We start from the raw sequence: 19,544 nt of genomic DNA, 5'->3' as shown, positions 1-19,544 counted from the left end.
CAACTTTTTTTCTTATAACAGTCGGATGTCCACTCATGATTCGTTTCCAAGTTAGTCAGTTTTCAAAATTTATTCAACGCGTATGTATTCAAAGTGACAATAAGTAGAAACAGAATACAACGAACAAACACAGTAGCCAAATCCTATGCAATTGCACACATATCCCGCAAATTTTCAAACTCGGTTTTTGAGAAAATAAAGTATCGCATGTAAAAAATCAGTCTATATTTTCGACTTATCTTTGCATGTAGAATCACATCGTTTCGGGTTGTACCACTATTTCGAAAACACCATTATACGATAGGTACTTGTGTCTTATGGATCTTCCTTTTATAATATTCTACTTACATTCTTTCATCTACTGCTAGAAATAAATTTTTCTATCTTTTCTATTTTTAACAGAGCGATAAAACTGTTGAATTATAAACATCGAAGAAAGTTTTATGAACTGACATTTTTCAATTTGAAAAAAGTTTGTTGCTGTGACTACGACCCGTGCAACGATTCATTGTAACATACACATGAATGTTGTTTTGTCACTATAGTGGGGTAAACTGTTGAACATTTTGCTTAACGGTGTACTTAATCGTGTAACGTACATACGAGACGAATTATAAAAATCGAAGTTACATTCGAAAACGTTTTATTTCTCTCCAAACTTGGATAAACCATCAACCATGAATATACATAGTTTGTAATAAATACATTGAATTAAATTTTCATGTTTGTTCTGAAAAAAATAATTTTTCAGAATGATACAATACGCCAAAGTTAAACATAAATACAAGAATATGTATAATTACTTTAAATAAATTTGAGATAAACTACGACATTACTTGAACAATAACTGAATAAATATATGAAGCAATATGTTAAAGTCTTTAAGAGGAATAAAGAGTTTTAAAATCTTTTTGTTTCTACGTTTTACTTCACACTTACTTTTCTGTGCGTAAGCGTCTTTTTTATAAAATATTATGTTTCACAATTTTTTTAAACGGTCATAAATAACTGTAGTTTTTCGAGAAATTAAAGTACATGGAAAAGTAAAATATTCGACTTTTAAATGTGCAACAATAAAGGTACAATGGGTCTAACAAAACGTTTCATTTTTATGGTCTGATGCCAAGTGTTTCATAATCTACCTGTGAAGTGGAAAACTGTACCCAATATATGAATCGCAAGTCAACTCATTGGAAACGTGGTGTATCGATTTTCTTTTCTTCGCATAACCGTAACCTATAACGGTTATATTACCTCTCTGTATCAACCAGAATAGCCATAATTTCGTTCCGTATGTACATAGTAGCCCCTAGTGAATTAATTAAAGAAAGATGAATGGAATCCTATCTTTCTGAAACATATAAAACTAAAATAACAGATTTCTCATAAACGATGTTGTTCCATTTTAAGAAGCAAATGGCCATTTGTGTTTGTTAAAAGGGAAATTATCACTTATTAAAGCATGTCTTGCGATTATCGAAAATGATCATATTCTTCAAAATTAAATAAACATGAATTAGTATATTAAGACAAATATTGAGACAGAAAAATGGCAATCAACTAAAGTAATTAAATTTTTATTAACCCCTTATCTGTTCTCTGTACATATCAAATGGGCCTGTAAATTGACAAAGTGTATGTTGACCTATAATATCAGTCTTACATTTTGAATTTAATGCCATAATTTTACACGTGTCTATTTCTTTATTTTATTTATAGAATTATTTGGATTACTATCTCGCGATATGAACGCCCTTGTAAACGTAGTCGACGAAGGGATTAATACCATTTAGATACACGAATATCAAACTATAAATATTCATTCTTCCATCGAAATACTATTATTTGACATTCCAAGCATCCCACCGCAATTTTCCTAATCGAGATCAGTAAAATCTCAAATGATCCGAGATGAAACAAGTAATACCTAATACGTGACTCGAGGCGGAAAAAGTAGAGAATTAGGTAGAGAATTTTCTTACCAACCTCGGTATATCGAAACGGAACGGCAATTCGAGCTACGAGTCACTATAAAGGGTGGGTCACGGATGGCGCCACTGTAAAAGCAACCCACCTCCGCTGCAAGGCGAGGCGAAACGAAGTACGGTGTGGCGAGGGTTGGAAATTCACCCCCGTAAAGCGGTTCGCCACCGAAGGAGTTTGGAAAGTCGCCATTTCTGCCTAACTCCGCAGTCGCTATATCCACACGTTTTAATGCCAATGAAATGTCAAGGCACGTCGTGGGTTATAGACTAGCCGGCGTTGTCGAGCTGCTCGGTGTCATCGCTAGCCCGTGCATCGTCACGTTGTCGCGGATCCTCGCGATCCCGTTGGTCGCGCTCGTACTCGGGCTTCTGCTTGTGCTCGTGCTCGTGCTTGTGACCGTGCTCGTGCTCGTGCTCGTGCTTGTAAACGTGCTCGTGCTCGTGCCCGTGCTCGTGCTCCTGCTTGTGCCCGTAATCGTTTTATTGCTCGTGATCGATGCAACGTACTCGGCCAATCTCAGTCCCGGCGATTAACTGCTGAACAACATTCGACGAACGAGCCAGGGAAAAAGAAACGGGGTCAAGGAGAAGGAGGCTGGAGTCCTACTGATCCACCTAAATCTGTCGCTTCCCTGACGATTCCTTGACCTTGGGCATAATAGCCGACAGCCTATCAACAGAAAGTGACCGCCAGGTAAAGCAGGCAGCCACGAGTACGACCGCCCAAATTCTGGCTGAACAGCGAGAGCCCCTGATAAAAATCTTATATGCTACGAACGACGGTCAGGTAAAAGAAATCGTTCGTCGGAGACCACCGCCGAATCGTTTCGCGATGAGCGAGCAGGATGTGGATGACGTTGCCTTTTTGACAGGTGAGGGATCGACGAAGATCAAGTTCATTTTTGAAGGGTCTCTCGTGTCACCTCGATCTCGTCTGTCCTATATAATCTTGTTTTTAGCGCCTCTTTTCCACGCTCCAATTTCCCACCCCTCCTGTATCTCCGCAATTCCGTCTTATTTCGTATATTTCTATCTCTGTTATCAACCACGTGATTCTTTCCTTTTCCTTTGTAATCGTTCGACCAGATGGCCCACTTACGACCCTCCGGGCTGCGAATAGACTATACGAGAAGCACGTGCGTGCGATCAATAAGAGAGAAGCTTCTGATCTTTCAAATTCAAGCACGCTAGCCCGCCTATTCTCGTATATGCGTGTCCGCGACACTATGGTTGACACGTTAACCTACTAGAATTGTAACGTATCGACAAGAGGAATGAGCAAGTCTAAGGCCCATGAGTGTATCGTTCTTTTGTTAATGTAACACAGTAACAATACATTGCAACGTAATACTTAGTGTTGTTGATATTTATACGAATCGCTGGATTTTAATTGTAGAATGGTTCTTAGGTGCCAATGTATGAGTTTTCTGGACACCTCGTTACTAAACCTGACTCATGTTTACTTAAGAACTTGTTGTTGCACTCAAGTCTGAATGCCTATTAACTGGCATATTTCTATGCATTTCTTTGAATGCAATAGCAGTTGATTATTCTTTTTATGCTTCATTCAATAATGAAAACGTATGCAGGAATTTCAAATGTTTCCAAGCAACTGCATTAACGTCAGTGTGGCCTGTCACCGGCCAGTCAAAAATCTGTGTCAAGTGTGTGTAGCCGAGGTCACGAAACTCGACGCGTTTCCTCGTGTCGCTGGACACCAAGTTTTCTTATTTCGAAATTTTACTATTTCTATACATTGTATATGTTTTCTTTTTCTGAACGTTCGATGATCTTTTCGAACTTCATTTATTTATAAATTTAAATATAATTTCTTTCCTTGCTGAGAATAAATATAACAAGGAATATATGTTTTACCATCTATTTGAATAAATTAAAACCACATGTACACCTGATATACACTACTTCAGGAGACACTTTGTTTCAGGAGATAGCAACACAGGATTGCACAAACGTAGCATTTACGAACACAATGGGGTTGTGTGTTCTCAAAAAAGGGCTCTCTGTATTGCCACTGTCGTTTTCGCGATACTTTTCGCCATATCATTCATCATTGCCTTCGCGGGACCACAAAATGGTATTGTTAAATAGCTTATCGGTAATTACACCATGTTAACAGTAACGCACTTGTTTATAGAAGTACATTTGAAACTATGAAACTGCGCGTATGACCCATCCCTCGTAAAAGTTGTTCTTGCTTTTTAATGTGCCCTCGTGTTTAATTTTCGTAGACTGCCCTTGTGCTGGAGAAAAGCCAGCTAACCTGGAAATCGAGGACGATGGAAAAAGCAGTGAGCCCCTTGCAACTAATGGAGAGGTACGATCATTTATGTTTGTTTTGTTGGCTATATGATCGTAACGTTAAACTAGAGCAAAACATGTGCTTCGTAACACATACTTCGGATACAATGCCGAAGTAATTAAAAGCATGTGTATCCGTACAAAACTTCAAATGGAATGGTATGAATAATTCAGAATAGTTTACATAATCGAAATATGATCTTCGTTTATACTCAATAACGACCAAGTGGTGTATTATGTTTTTTACATTTTTCGTCGGAAACATATAACTTTTATACAGTATTAAATTTAAATTATAAATATTTTCGAATGTATAAAAGTTTAATTTAATTTACAAACACAGTTTGCTATAAAAGGATGAATGAATTTTCATTGGATGCTAATATATAAAACACATAGAATCCACGAAAACTTAATTCTAATGAGTACATGTACATACATACGTGGTATTCTCTGTATTTGAGCTTGAAAGTCTTCACCTAAAGCTAAACGTGAATACGAAACGTCTTGGCGGGAAATCAATTGCAAGGCATGACCATAATCCGCGGGGCAAACCTAACTGCTAACCGTCATATTTTATTCTTAGTTGCATGGAAAGTATGGTCTCGGATTAGAATACGTAGAACGTGTACAGTTGTAATGCATCGCTCAATTGGTAGTACAAGAATAATTGAAAAGAATGAAACCCATTATAGGTGTTCCCCTGGAATAACGTAAGGCTACCTAAGTTTGCGCATCCTACTAGGTACAACATTACCATCCATCCAAACCTTACCACCTTAGAAGTAAAAGGTACACAATACATTAATTTACATTTAATATAATGCTCTCTTAACTACTTATGTTAGAACAAATGAAAACTTATACCGTATACTACAGTAAGAACATTATAGATCAAATTTCTTCTCGCAAACAAAATGTGATATACAGGGTGAACCACGAATTGTGATCAGTAGAGATTACTCAGTTATCAACAGTCCGATCGAAAATGTTTTTATCAGGTATAGCATGGTTTCAAGAGAGCTTTAACGTGATTATAGCAAATTTTCTGTCAATTTCATTGATTTATTATTATTTTATATAATAATTAATATAATATATGTAATTAAAAAATTAAGGTAAAAGTTATGTTATGATATTTACCGAATTCGTCTTGAAATTCTCTAACAGATAGGCGTAAACAAAATTGTAGGTGCATTTGCAAAAAATTGAAGGTGACCTTGAAAAACTATAATCACGATAAAGCTCTCTTGAAACCATGCTATACCTGATAAAAACATTTTCAATCGGACTGCTAATAACAGAGTAATCTAAAAAATAAAACTTCGTATAATCAAAAAATAGCCATCATAAAGCCATTCTTCTGTATCGCTATCGGCTTTATAAACGCTAAAAAGTTTACACGCGTAGCAACTGATCATTGATTTTCGTTTTTAGGACAGGTCACAATCGAATTCTATGTCGATAAAGAAACCAACTATATTGTCTTCCATAGTAAAAATTTGACAATAAATGAAAAGGCAAGCTATCAATCCTATTATTATTTCTTTACAGTTAGTTGTGCCGTGTGTGTGTGTGATTTGTGTCATTTAATTTTCAAAATGTTTATTTTCAGATGATTCAAGACCGTAAAGGCCATAGATTAAAAATCTCGAAGCTCTTGGAGTATCCGAAGCACCAGCAGTTATACCTAGAACTGGAGGAAAGTAAATTTCGGAAAAGGGGAAACTATACTGTACACTTAAGGTTCATCTCGAAACTTACGAGTGAACTCGAAGGATTCTACCTTAGCAGCTACGTCACTCGGAAAGGAGAAAAGAGGTCATTCTGACACCTTAATTAATTTTTTTTTTTATTTCGAAGGTGGTCGTAACCGAATCGTTTCAATTGCAGGTATTTGGCCACTACTCACTTCGAGCCGACGTACGCGCGTTCAGCGTTTCCATGCTTCGATGAGCCACAATTTAAAGCTAAATTTAAAGTCTCGATATTCAGGGACAGATTTCATATTGCATTATGCAATATGCCCGTAATGAACACAGAAGACGCGGGTTTTTATATGGGAACGGGACTTGTGAGTATAAAACTTATGCGACACAGTATGTATACCTTAGAAAATATTCAACGTCTGGCCCAAAAATAATCGAACTTTTGAAAAGTAACAAAGAGTATGCAACTTCTGGGAAAAAATGTTTTATTTTGTTCACAAAACATTCCTTCTGTGGCTATACACTGAATTGGTCAAGCAATCTATCAAATGACTGCTTTGTTTCCTTTTCTGGAACGCCTTTGAGAATTCTCGTCACAGTATTTTGAATGTCTGAGATGTCATCTTGTTTTACTTTTACGGTTATTTTATGCCGTGGAAATAAAAAATAATTCAGTAACCAAAAGCAAACCAGTAACAATTGTTTTAAGGAAGTTTGGATGCTTACAGGCGGTTTTAATGATGTCTTTACAATGATCAACTCGATTCAATTTTTGATAACCAGTCAATGTGTGAGACAGAAATCGTGCATAAACACTTGCGAAATTTTATCTGGTCGATCAAAATGCGATAAATTGTTTGTTTTGATAATCTCAGCTTCTTTTCTAACAATTGTACCGAATATACATATTTACTGAAGTGTGACTATTTCCTGCACTTTTTCGATGTTTCTCTCGATGTTTTCTTCGATACTTACCGGTCCCTGACGATCTGGCCGATCATCGTCGTTACTATCTTTTTAACCCGCCTCAAATTGTTTAAACCAGCCGTAAACTTGTGTACAAGATAAACAATTATCTGTTTTATTAAATTTAAAACAGAATTTAATGTTGGTTCTTTGTTTCAAGCTCATTTTTCAAGCCGTGTACAAAAAATGCTGTCACTTTGTGTGCTGTAAATCGGCTTTTAATTTAATTATCCAAATGTCAAAAACTCGGTAGAATGTTAATCAAGGATGTAATTACTAATGCCAAATTTTCGTCTAGATGCCGTTATTGGTTTTTCCTATTTTTAAAAAGTTCGGTTATTTCGAGGATAGACCGTGTACATACGGTACCCCAAATAAAATGTTACAGTGAGTTTCTCTGAGTAGACCGTTAAGGCACATTTCCCCTTTAGCGGCCCGAATGAAAGCTGATATTTAGGACTTTATTTTAAAGAATGTAATGATGATATGATAAACAAACTTCCTGGCTTTTATTTATTATACAATTCAAGTAATTAAAAACAAAATTTTGTTTCAATATTCGTGCAACGTGACAAATTGTAGGTGGCGCTAATCGTGTTGATCCAAAATGGCATTGTACAAACGGTGCCCACGATTAGTGATGGGATCGATGCCAACACTATTGATGATATTCAATCGATTCAATACCTTAAGTGCTCAGTGGGAAGTATCGATACGTATCAAAATTATGGGTACTTGGTATCAAGTATCAATACCGACTCTTCTTGATTCGATACCATTCCAATAGGCCGCCGAATCGAAACCCGTTTGATACCTCACAAAAGTATCGATAGCTATTTGATATCTACACGAAAGATCAATATTTTCGACAGCGTGTTTATTCGAGCCGCCGAGTAGTGATGGGCACCATCGACTAAATTAAACTATCGACTAATGATTACTTAGTCGCAACATACTATCGACTATTTAGTCGATAGTTGTTAGTCGTCTGAAATTTTGCTTTATAGGTTATGTATAGATTATGTCATCAAATTTTCAGCATCATTGGTGTATTTACATTTTGTAAATGTATTAGTTCATAGATAGAATTTCGAAAATATAAGTGGTGAACAAGCTTTTTTAAACAATTACCAATATTCGATTTTTTGTAAGCTATTTAATATTGACACGTAGAAAATTAACTGCTCTAAATTTTGTATGAAAGTAATCGCTTCAAGCGACTAATATTAGTCGCCTGAAAGTAGTCGCTTCAAGCGACTAATATTATTCGCCTGAAGTTAGACGCTTCAAGCGACTAAAGTAGTCGACGATTGAAAAAATTAGTCGACTGAAAGTAGTCGTTGGTTACTATCGACTTAGTCGATAGTTTTTAGTCGATGGTGCCCATCACTACCGCCGAGGGTCGAGCGCCAAGTGTTGAACGACATAGAGTCTGAGTGAATCTGGGGTCTACAAGAACATCCCTCGATTTATACGGTTTCGCTGTCATATGGTTTTTAAATTTAAAAAAAAAAGGAATATTTTCTGTCTTACATACAGTAAATGATTTTTATATTTATTTTTTTGATTTGTTATGGAACATCGCTAATTTATCTTTATGTGTTTTCTATTGTAATAAAGTAATTGAAATATATAGCGTGAAAAATGTCTACTTTTGAATATGTATGAATTACACTTGAAGTTCAGCGCTCCACGCTCGCCACCTCGGAATAAACGCGCCGAAAAGTATTCATGTTTCGAGTAGGCATCAAATAGGTATCGATACTTCGTGTAGGTATCAAACAAGTATCGATACTTTCAAGTAGGTATCAAATAGGTATCGATTCCTTTTAATACCTACGTCTTTGATACGCATCAATACCGTATTAAAACTTGGAGATAGGGTATCGATAATATTGATACGGTATCGGTCACATCACTACCCACGATATCTCAATGTGGAGTAGTCGGAAATCAAAATTTCAAAATGATTATTGAAAGATACTCCAACGTCTATCGCAGGAACCTACGATATAGTTGAAATAATTAACCCTTAAAGGCATGATTGATTTATTTTTCGTGAAAAATATATATTTCGTAGACATGTACATGCTGATGCAAAGAAAACTAAAGAAACATTTTGTTTATAATTTTTAATAGCGTTTTATTAAGAAAAAAGCTACCCGTTGCAGATATACAAGACCGTGCATGTACCCGACATTAATGTTTACAATTTATTTATGAAAACTTCTGAAACTATTCTTGGCTTTAGTAAGGCAAAGATGAGTTATTACATAGAAATATGTTATTGTACGTACTTACCTTTAAAAATCAGTTTATTACGCAGCAAGACAAAACTACAATTTTGACATCCAACAAATTTCCGAGAATCTTCACTTTGTCAAAGCAAAAGTGACATTTGACATTCTCGAAAAAAAAGCTGTTACTTTTTCAAATTTCCCAAATTCATTGAAATCCACGCGTATCAATTGAGTTATGTCGATTATTAGCGAAGATGTATGAAGCTGTATACGTATTTGATCAATTTTAAAAAAAATATATTTTCTCGATATTTTTTAAGCTCAGCATGAAAAACTCGTGCTACTCTTTTAATTTTGTTTCGTACATTCACCCTTTCCGTTCTACCACGAATTTTGCTACATTCAAGAAACGTAATATGACAAGTATGATAAATAATTATTGATTGGATTTTATGATGTGATAAAAACTCCAAAGTATTTGTTTTCTGATAAGGGAAAACACATCCTAGACGATAATTATTTCTGTATAATACAATAAACGCTACAGGACAATGATTGCTATAAAATTTTTTTAAACATTCAGTAGTATTTCATTTCTTAACTATGATGGTGGAAAAAGTACAAATATCTTAAGTCTTTGTAAAAGTTTTACGAAAAATTGAAATCTATATCTTGCAATCTTCGTAACCATTGTTGACTATTTTTTAATTACAGAAATGCAGAAAAGCAACGATTTGTTCAGATGTCTTTGATATTGAATTATTTACATTCGAATATGGAATGTTCCCAAAATGAGTTCAGATATAGAAGTATATATAGTAATTAAAAAATCCAAGAAATAATGTTGAATAAACATGGCTCGGAATAATAACCTTTCACAGTTTTAAAAAGATTTTATCAGTCTTCATAGTAATATTACTCCTGAAATTAAATAGCAAGATGTTACGTTAACTTATATGCCGATTCCATTGTGTTTTTGTTGTTCAGGTATAGCACAAATTTCCTGATGTGTATATAAAACCTTATACATAATTTATATGATAATAAATTTCAAATATAACTGCTTGAACCTATTAATCGCAGTGAATATATGGAATACATTAAACTCTATACAAAACAATAACACTTTAAACTTATTTACGGTGAATAATATTCTCAGCTCCGTGATGACTTCCAAGAATCTGTCGAAATGTCTACGTACTTAGTGGCTTTTGTGGTGTGCGACTTTAAACGAGTGTCGAGGCTGACGGAGAGGAACATTTCCGTAAGCGTTTATGCAGCAGAGGCGATGCTTCCACAAGCAAACTATGCTGTATATACTGCTGCTCGTACAATTGAGTACTTTGAATCCTTTTTCGGACTGTATTATCCATTGCCTAAACAAGGTATGTAATAGAAACATTGCGTAGATTTTTAATAAATCACTTAATGTCATTAAGTTCACAAATATTGGTTCGTTCAGAAAGTTGGTAGCATTTCGAGCGCAGTGTCCTCGTTACCTTTTCAATCGCCGAAAGAAAACATGGTTCACCTGGTAAACAGGTACCATTTTCCATTCCCCCACGTAAAAAGGAAGTACTATTTTCCAGATATGGATTGAATCTATTTTCTGTAGATACCAAGTAGATACAAAGTTCAGTTTCGAAACGTTCTATCAAATTTGTAAAAAAATTACACACTACTTTAACTGCAAAATTTTATAACATCTATCCAATTCAGTAGACTTTGTCTCGTCGTATAATTATTTTTCTAGATCACTAAAATAATTACTATGTATCAAGAAAAAGCATCGGAAACGACATCCATCTAAACTCTGTGCAACTTAAGAATAACCTCACGCTCGGACGAATTTTCGGCCGACATGAACAGCCCCCACTACTGCCTACCAATCTGACGCATGCGATTGCTCGTAGCTCACTATCTCTGCCGGTCTCCTACCAATTAACGGTATGGCCCAAGGTGACGTCACAGACACCAACGAAACAGGTAGTGGGGATTCGAACGTTGCAATGCCTCTTTAACCCTTTGAGTGCCGGGAGCCGATATATCGGCTCCTGCTACACTGGCGAGAAGTGCCAGAGCCGATATATCGGCCCGCGCCTCGTAGCGCTTTACTATTCGCATTGCGGGGGAACTCTATCTCAAAATAAATTTGTAATACGTTATAAATGATCTAATTTCATTATGAGAGAATTAAAAAAAAATAGTTTTTCGTTTTAACTCTTTGTGGACGACGACCGATAACAATTACATATTTCGAAAGAGATAATCCGCCTGGCGCCTACCGTGTACCTTCAAGTTATGTTTTATTTTTGTTATGTAATATTGTTTATCTTGTTACAAAATATATTGGAAATACAAAGTATATGCTTCATAATAATTGACCCATATAAAATTATGGTGAAAAGATGGCTGTTTGTATGTGCAAATACGTTTTGTACGAGAGAACTCAACTTTTACTTCATTTATAAACATATATACCTTTGTTTTTTCTATAATTCTCAAATGAGTACAAAAAAAACTAGTGTCATTGTTTAGTTCTGTATTTCATCTATAATACGCAGCTTTTTGAATCATGTAAATATCGTTTCTCGTTTGGTTTTTATAAGCATTTTCCCGAACCCTTGTAAAACTGTGAAATTCGGCCGGTTTTTCTCGCATAGGCACCTCTATTTCGCCCGGCACTAAAAGGGTTAAACCCATTCCATGCGTGAAACGAGGTTATTCTAAAGTTGGACAGAGTTAAAAAACAGGTTGAAAAGTTTTTTTAGCTAAAACAATCGTGTACAGGATGTTAATAAAAATGTGGGACACATTCACAGAGTGAATTCTACACGCAAAACCAAGCAAAACATCAAGAATGACTGAATTGTGTTCAAGGCTTTGTTTCCGAGTTATTAATTGTTGAAAATACGTCTGACGCGATGGGTTACATTACTTATGACAGTCCATTCCCAGCTAACACACTGGATCGATCGATGACCTAGTTAAATTTAAAGAATGAAATAAAATGAAATGAATGAAGTCAACTCATGAAGCAATTGGACAGACAACAATTAGCAGGTTAAAGTCTGTCATTGAAAAAATTCGCGAGGAAATAGTAAGGACGTACGATAAACAGTGTCACGAAATAACTGACGTAACCAAGACAACGTGTGATTAATTCTACACCGATAAATAAATCACGGATATATCTATATCTTCTATAAAAGGATTGTTTTTGATGAAATTTACTTTAAAAGGTATTTAGGTAAAATTTGTGTTCCATGGTTAATTTAAAATTTCTAAACATATCTGTTCGACAGTAACTTACCCACGCGTAAAACAGAAAGCAATTGGAAAGAAATTAGTATATACTATTATTTTATAATGAATATTAATCTAATACAGCAAAATTAACTAAAACGAAATTTAATACATATTTGAAGCATATACTATATTCAAACTTGATTTCGTCGATAGTATACCATTGTGAAAATAAAATAATATGTATTTTTAATTTATTTTTATACGTAGAATAATTTATATTTTACCTGAATCACTGATTTCGATCTATCAGATCAGAAAATAAAAGAGAAAAACAAGTAGGCTACATAGGCAGATGATACAAATATAGGATGCATTTTAAAGGCCCATTAGATACACCACCTGTAGATTGAGTAATTTCCTGAACGAAATGACAATACCAATCAATGTAAATATGTAGTGACTCCCATAGTTCTCTGAAATTGCTGATTTTGATGCGTAATTTTGAATACAAAATTACGTTTTCGACCATAGGACATTTTTTTGTTTAGTTTTTATTTCTGATTTAAGTGATCTATACAAGGTGTCACGGTTAACCAGATCACCTCGAATAATGACTTAACGGTATACTTTATGAAAATTTTGAAGCGTGGAACTTAAATGGCATCAAGGTGTACATCTTATAAGATACACGCTTTTTTTGTGGGTGGAGGCATTTCAAAGATTTCAAGGTCGCCTTGATTTTTTTGAACAGAATGACCTATTTTTTGTACTATAGATCGATGAAGTATCAAAGTCTGAGTAAAAATATGTTGATCTTCATACGTCCCAAATCTAATAGTTAACGAGATATTTACAAAATAATCACTATATTGAAATCGCTGTATTGAAGTTGCGGGGCATCAATTCGAGCACTTATAGCTTCCAGATAGTGAGTAAATAAAGATCTCGTTAACTATTAGGTTTAGGACGTATGAAGTTCGCCACATTTTTACTCAAAATTTTATACTCTATCGATCTATAGTACAAAAAATAGGTCATTTCGTTCCAAAAAATCAAGGTGACCTTGAAATCTCTGAAATACCTCCACCCACAAAAAGAGCACGTACCTTATAAGATGTGCCTTTTGATGCCATTTAAGTTCCATGCCTCAAAATTTTCATAAATTGTATCGGTAAATCATTATTCGAAGTGATCAAGTTAGCTGAAATACCCTGTAGGGGCTAGAAACAAGTCTCTTTCGGTCAGATACAAAAATCATTTGATGTGCCGATATTATAGGAATATACAGGGTGGGGCAATAAATATGTCCACTTTGAATATTGCCGTTATTTGTAATAATATGAAAAAATCTTATATACAAAACTTAACACGGTATAGAGGGGGGCCATATTGCGACACAAACATTTTCTGCGTGGGTGAAGGCATAGAGGAGATTTCAAGGTCATCTCTATTTTTTTTAACGGAATGCTGTTTTTTTTTATCGCGATGTGATAGCCGGTGTTGAGACGACTTCAGCGAGCTATCATTGAAGGTCATGCAAGGTCAAATGTGGCAGTAAAATAAATTTCCTTACATTACAGGAGATGCTCGAAGTAGTGACCGTTTGCGTCAATACAAAGTTGCAATTTTTGTTTCTGAACTTATTCTACCACATGCTGTATTATTTCATAGAGGACTTTATTAGAAAATGTACCACTAAACGTTCGCCAAATGATGTGGTTACAGCACGACGGGTGTCCAGCACATTATGCTCGGAGAGTAAGAGATGCACTGAACGAACTTTACCCAAATAAATGGATAGGACGTGGAGGATTAGTTTCTTTGCCACCCTGTTCTCCAGATTTAACCCTATTAGATTTTTTTCTCTGGGTAGCATTGAAAAATGCTGTTTATCAAGAGGTACCCACTACACTAGAAAATAGGAATAACATGTGCTAGAATAAGTTCAAAAACGATAAGACATGCACGTGATGCAGCGAAACGAAGATTGCAACTTTGCATTGACTTGTAAGAAAGTTAAAAAAATAGAGATGACCTTGAAATCACCTGTATGCCTTCACCTCCCCCCCCCCCACCTCTACACCGTGTATGTTTTGTGTATAACATTTTTTCATATTATTACAAATAACGGCAATATTCAAAGTGGACATAGTTATTGCCCCACCCTGTATGTTAGGCAAACACCAGATAGCAGAACATTTTTCTGACGTAATGGAATGAAATATATGTACTTTTTTCATACTGTAACGATAGTTATAAACAAGTCGAATGCAATAATCTAATGTAAGACACATTCATATTTTTGTCTCTAATTATGGAAATATTACAACATACACTCTCGGTATAATATAGATACAATTCGCCACTGAGGGCAACATCTATTGTGAATGGCGAACTGTACCTAAATTATATCGAGCGTGTAAGTTGTCTTATTTTGATAACTGGCGACATAAATGTGAATGCATATTACAAACAGATCATTGTATGCGCTTTGTTCCTGACTATCGTAACATTGGAAGAACAATATATTATTTCATTGAACAATAATATTTATATTAATAACACCAAGAAAATGATCGTAAAAAACATGTTGTGCTATGAAGGATTTTTCACTAACATACAGTTTTATAAAATCGGTACAACAAAATATACTAAAGTGGCCTGTTTCTAGTGGCCCACCTTGTGTAACTGCAGAATAAGGTGCACAGAGAAACAAACTTGAAAGAAATTAACTTGAAAATATTTTCAAGTTAATAATGACATTTTTTTGTAATATACAGTATCTTTACGCTTCGTATATAATAAGTACTCGAAATATCCAATATTTTTTTATAGGGATCTCTTAAGAATAATCTATTAATTTTGTCCAACTAATTCGAGAAGCATTCATATTAGTAATTGAACAGCACCCTTTCATGAATACTGATTAAAATGTATAAGCCAGATTATAATTAATTCAGTAGACTATTTCGATTCACAATTTTAATATACATGTCACTCGTATTTGGAGACAAGTGAGTTTGACAAATCAGTTAAACTGATCTTAATAACAGTCAGTTATATAACTGGCAGATTTCTATGTTTAATTTTATTTTCATTCGTTTTTACCAGACTTAATAGCTATTCCGGATTTTGCCGCTGGGGCAATGGAAAATTGGGGCCTAATCACGTACCGAGAAACGTCGATACTTTATGACCCGCAGGAAACATCGACGAGTGCTCACGAATGGGTTGCCGTAGTTATAGCCCACGAGCTGGCTCATCAATGGTTCGGTAATCTCGTCACTATGAAATGGTGGAACGACTTATGGTTAAACGAGGGAGCGGCCAGTTTCTTCGAATTTAAAGGAGTGAACCATATCTCGCCTGAATGGAGCATGATGGATCAATTTATTTTATATAAAACACAACCAGCTCTCGATCTCGATGCTTTAACTAACAGTCATCCTATAAGTGTGCCAGTAAAGGATCCGAACGAAATAGAAGCTATTTTTGACGACATCAGTTACAGTAAAGGAGCTTCCATTCTCAATATGCTAGAGGGCTTTCTGTGCGAAGATGTTCTTAAAAGTGGACTAAACGAATACCTGAACTCACACGCGTATGGAAACGCAGACACGAAAGATCTCTGGGCGTCTTTTACGAAACACGCAAATCACACCTTTGACGTGAAAGTATGTGCAACTGTAATTAGTCATAACTCATTAATTTATTCTAAATGTAAAAATATGAAACAGATTACATACAAATGTTAAAAACACATAAAGTTATTACGTTTCTTTATGTGAATACATAGAATAGAATATTATGTGCAACAATCTTTTGCGTCAAGATTCATATTTTTAAATAATATCTAAAGGCATTTAACGCAATTAAATTCATATATGATTTTAGAAGAATATTTTACTGGAGTAAATAACTTAAATCATCAATAATATGCCAATTCATGGATAGTACTAGCACATATAAATATAATAGATTACACTAACAGTGGGAGTGTAGAGCATACTTCATTTTTTTTATATGCTTTTATAACTCCGATGCTTTTAGCGACACTAAGGAGTAGGTCAAAGAAGTTCTTTAGTTCAGTGAAAAAATAATGAAATTAATATTTTTTTTTTACATTAAATGACGTTTATCCCATTGAAACCAGTAAAATAAAAATAATATAACTAGAAGGGAAACCAGATAAAGGAAATACGCCGTACATTGTACAGAAATGATGCAACCTTCTTTAATGTACAGGATATTGAAATCATAATAAACTGTGGGAAACATATTAATTGTTAATTACATTAAAAGTATTGACACGTTTAATATATTTCTTCTTACATAATTGAGATAAATATTATTCCACTACGATTATACAGGGTGAGGCAATAACTATGTCCACTTTGAATATTGTCGTTATTTGTAATAATATGAAAAAATGTTATATACAAAACTTACACGGTATAGAGGGAGGCATATTGTGACACAAACATTTTCTGCGTGGGTGAAGGCATAGAGGAGATTTCAAGGTCATCTCTATTCTTTTTAATGGAATTCGTATCGCTGCATCATAATTACAGCATGTGCTAGAATAAGTTCAGAAACGATAAGACATGCACGTGATGCAGCGATACAAAGATTGCAACTTTGTATTGATGCAAACGGTCACCACTGTGAGCATCTCCTGTAATGTATGAAAGTTTATTTTACTACCACATTTGACCTTGCATGACCTTCAATGATAGCTCGCTGAAGTCGTCTCAACACCGGCTATCGCATCGCGATAAAAAAAACATAGCATTCCATTAAAAAAAGTCGAGATGACCTCGAAATCTCCTCTATTTATGTGAATACATAGCCTTGTAGTTATACAAAACATTTTTTTCATATTGTTACAAATAACGGCAATATTCAAAGTAGACATAGTTATTGCCCCACCCTGTATATATAAAAAGTATATTAATTTTCAAATGTCTGCTTTCATTTGCAATTAAAGAAGTCTTTGCTAAAATTTCTACTTTATTTTTATCTATAAAAATTACAGGATTATGAAATTAATCTGTAAATGCTTCATCGTATATAATTGTATTTCGTATAAAAAAATGTTTGGCTCAATTATAGTATTGTTTAATGAAAATAATTACCTCAACAGGCTATTATGGATACGTGGACTCAGCAGATGGGTTTCCCGCTGATTACAATCACGCGTGATGGAAATACTATCACGGCAAGCCAAAAACGATTTCTGCTTTCGCCAAAGGAAAATGATACAGAATTGTTGCAACCAAAATCACCGTTTGACTACAGGTGGTACGTTCCATTGACCTACTACACAGACAAAGAACCGCAGAAGCTTCACAACGTGTGGATGAATTTAACTGACGGTAACCATACTGAATGATTATAATAAAAATTTTGTAGTAGAATTATTTATAATTATTAATCAAATATTCGTTATATTCCTACGATAATCAATAACCAATAATTGTTTTCGTTACTTTAATGATCTTCACGTAATACACTAATAAAAACTTCGTCCAGAATAATATAAATTCAAGACAAAGATACATTCCATATTCAGTTATAATAGAAATAGATGAAATTTGATAAACAATTCACATTGGTTCAACTTTTTAGCACGTAGAAAATATATTTTGCAGGGCGAATGAATTTATTTCCTAGAAATTGGACTGCGAATCCTTATGCAAAATAATACTTTATAAAGTAACTTACGAAGACAGAATTAAAAACAAAAACTTTTGTCCTCTTACAGAATTTAGCGTGTTAAGAATAAAGTAAAAAATATGTTAAACTTGATTGAAGTTTTGCTTTCTTTTGCATTTCACATACTCCTTTGTGTTATAAATGCATAAAAATCCGTAGTCTACTCATAATTCCCTATTCTTTACTAATTGTTTCATATCAAATAAATGTTATTTATTTTTAGTAACATTTGAGGTACCTAGCGATGTCGAATATATAAAATGCAACGTAAATCAAACTGGATTTTACCGTGTAACTTATCCGGAGGAAATGTGGACGGCGATCATTGACACTTTATTAAAAGATCATACAAAGTTCAGTCCGGCTGATCGCGCGAATCTTATCGACGATGCGTTTACTCTTTGCGAAGCGGGCGAATTGAATGCTACTATACCACTTGAATTATCGCTTTATCTTCTAAATGAGAGGGACTACGTGCCATGGGCTACGGCTCTTGGATATTTACACTCGTGGAAAGGAAGATTAAGCGAAAGTCCAGGATACAAGAGGTACATAACGTTCTTGAAGCGATTATTAACTCCGGTTACAAAATACGTTGGTTGGGTCGACCAAGGATCACATTTGAGGAAGTGAGTACAAGCTAATAATCGAATTTTGCAGATAGTATACATTTTTTTAAAAATTCCGTCTTTGTGCATCTTCATTTTTCCAAGATAATAGCACAAGCTGTACGATAATATTAACACTGGAACTACCAATCTTGAATGTGTACTAAATAAAATTTTATAATACATTATTACATATAATATATTAGACAGTATAACATATTATAATATGAAGTGTATAATGATTTAAAGATCATCATAAACTTCGACAGAAACAATTGTATCTACTATTTCAGTGACTGTAAAATAAGAAATCTAAAATCTGTCATTTGGAAGGGTTCCGTAGTTCTAGTGATAAGAAGATGTCAGTGTCTTTTAGGAAATATATTTCACGTTATCACAATATCAAAAGAAACATAAGACAACTCGAAAGGGGAAGCAATAATGTCTTGTGCATTGAAAACAATGATAAAAAAAATGATTGTATTTGTACATAAAAGTTGTACTTCCATTCTGACTGTCCTCTTTATAGTTTGACAATTTGTTTTCACTTCCTTGTCAATAATTATTCTTTCATCTGAAGCAGCGTTTCCCAAATTGTTGGATTTTGTTTTAACGCTTGGATTTGTCATTTATTTTTGATTTATTAAAGTTTCAGGATTTGTGAAGTGTTCCGTCTTAGAATAAGTTTGAGAAACGCTGAACTAAAGTATGTTGTTTGTACATGAAGAAGCTAATATAAAAATTACATCGAAA

At 34.4% G+C, this 19,544-nt stretch overlaps 1 protein-coding gene across 1 annotated transcript in view; it reads left to right on the top strand.

Annotated features, from left to right (window-relative positions):
- The window catches only part of LOC107193390 (endoplasmic reticulum aminopeptidase 1), a 35,711-nt gene that overhangs the window by 12,623 nt on the left and 3,544 nt on the right, over nucleotides 1-19,544 (top strand). The window contains exons 2-11 of the mRNA XM_015582829.1: nucleotides 3,931-4,080; nucleotides 4,235-4,320; nucleotides 5,000-5,096; nucleotides 5,742-5,824; nucleotides 5,920-6,125; nucleotides 6,198-6,378; nucleotides 10,379-10,604; nucleotides 15,580-16,142; nucleotides 17,612-17,843; nucleotides 18,407-18,812. Coding sequence (XP_015438315.1) covers nucleotides 3,931-4,080; nucleotides 4,235-4,320; nucleotides 5,000-5,096; nucleotides 5,742-5,824; nucleotides 5,920-6,125; nucleotides 6,198-6,378; nucleotides 10,379-10,604; nucleotides 15,580-16,142; nucleotides 17,612-17,843; nucleotides 18,407-18,812 — 2,230 coding nt within the window. The remainder of the gene's footprint in view (nucleotides 1-3,930; nucleotides 4,081-4,234; nucleotides 4,321-4,999; nucleotides 5,097-5,741; nucleotides 5,825-5,919; nucleotides 6,126-6,197; nucleotides 6,379-10,378; nucleotides 10,605-15,579; nucleotides 16,143-17,611; nucleotides 17,844-18,406; nucleotides 18,813-19,544) is intronic.

Source organism: Dufourea novaeangliae, unplaced genomic scaffold, assembly GCF_001272555.1.
Source record: "Dufourea novaeangliae isolate 0120121106 unplaced genomic scaffold, ASM127255v1 scaffold22, whole genome shotgun sequence".
Classification (NCBI taxonomy): domain Eukaryota; kingdom Metazoa; phylum Arthropoda; class Insecta; order Hymenoptera; family Halictidae; genus Dufourea; species Dufourea novaeangliae.
Note: the sequence above shows the minus strand (reverse complement) of the source record. Positions and strands in the feature narration are given on the sequence as shown.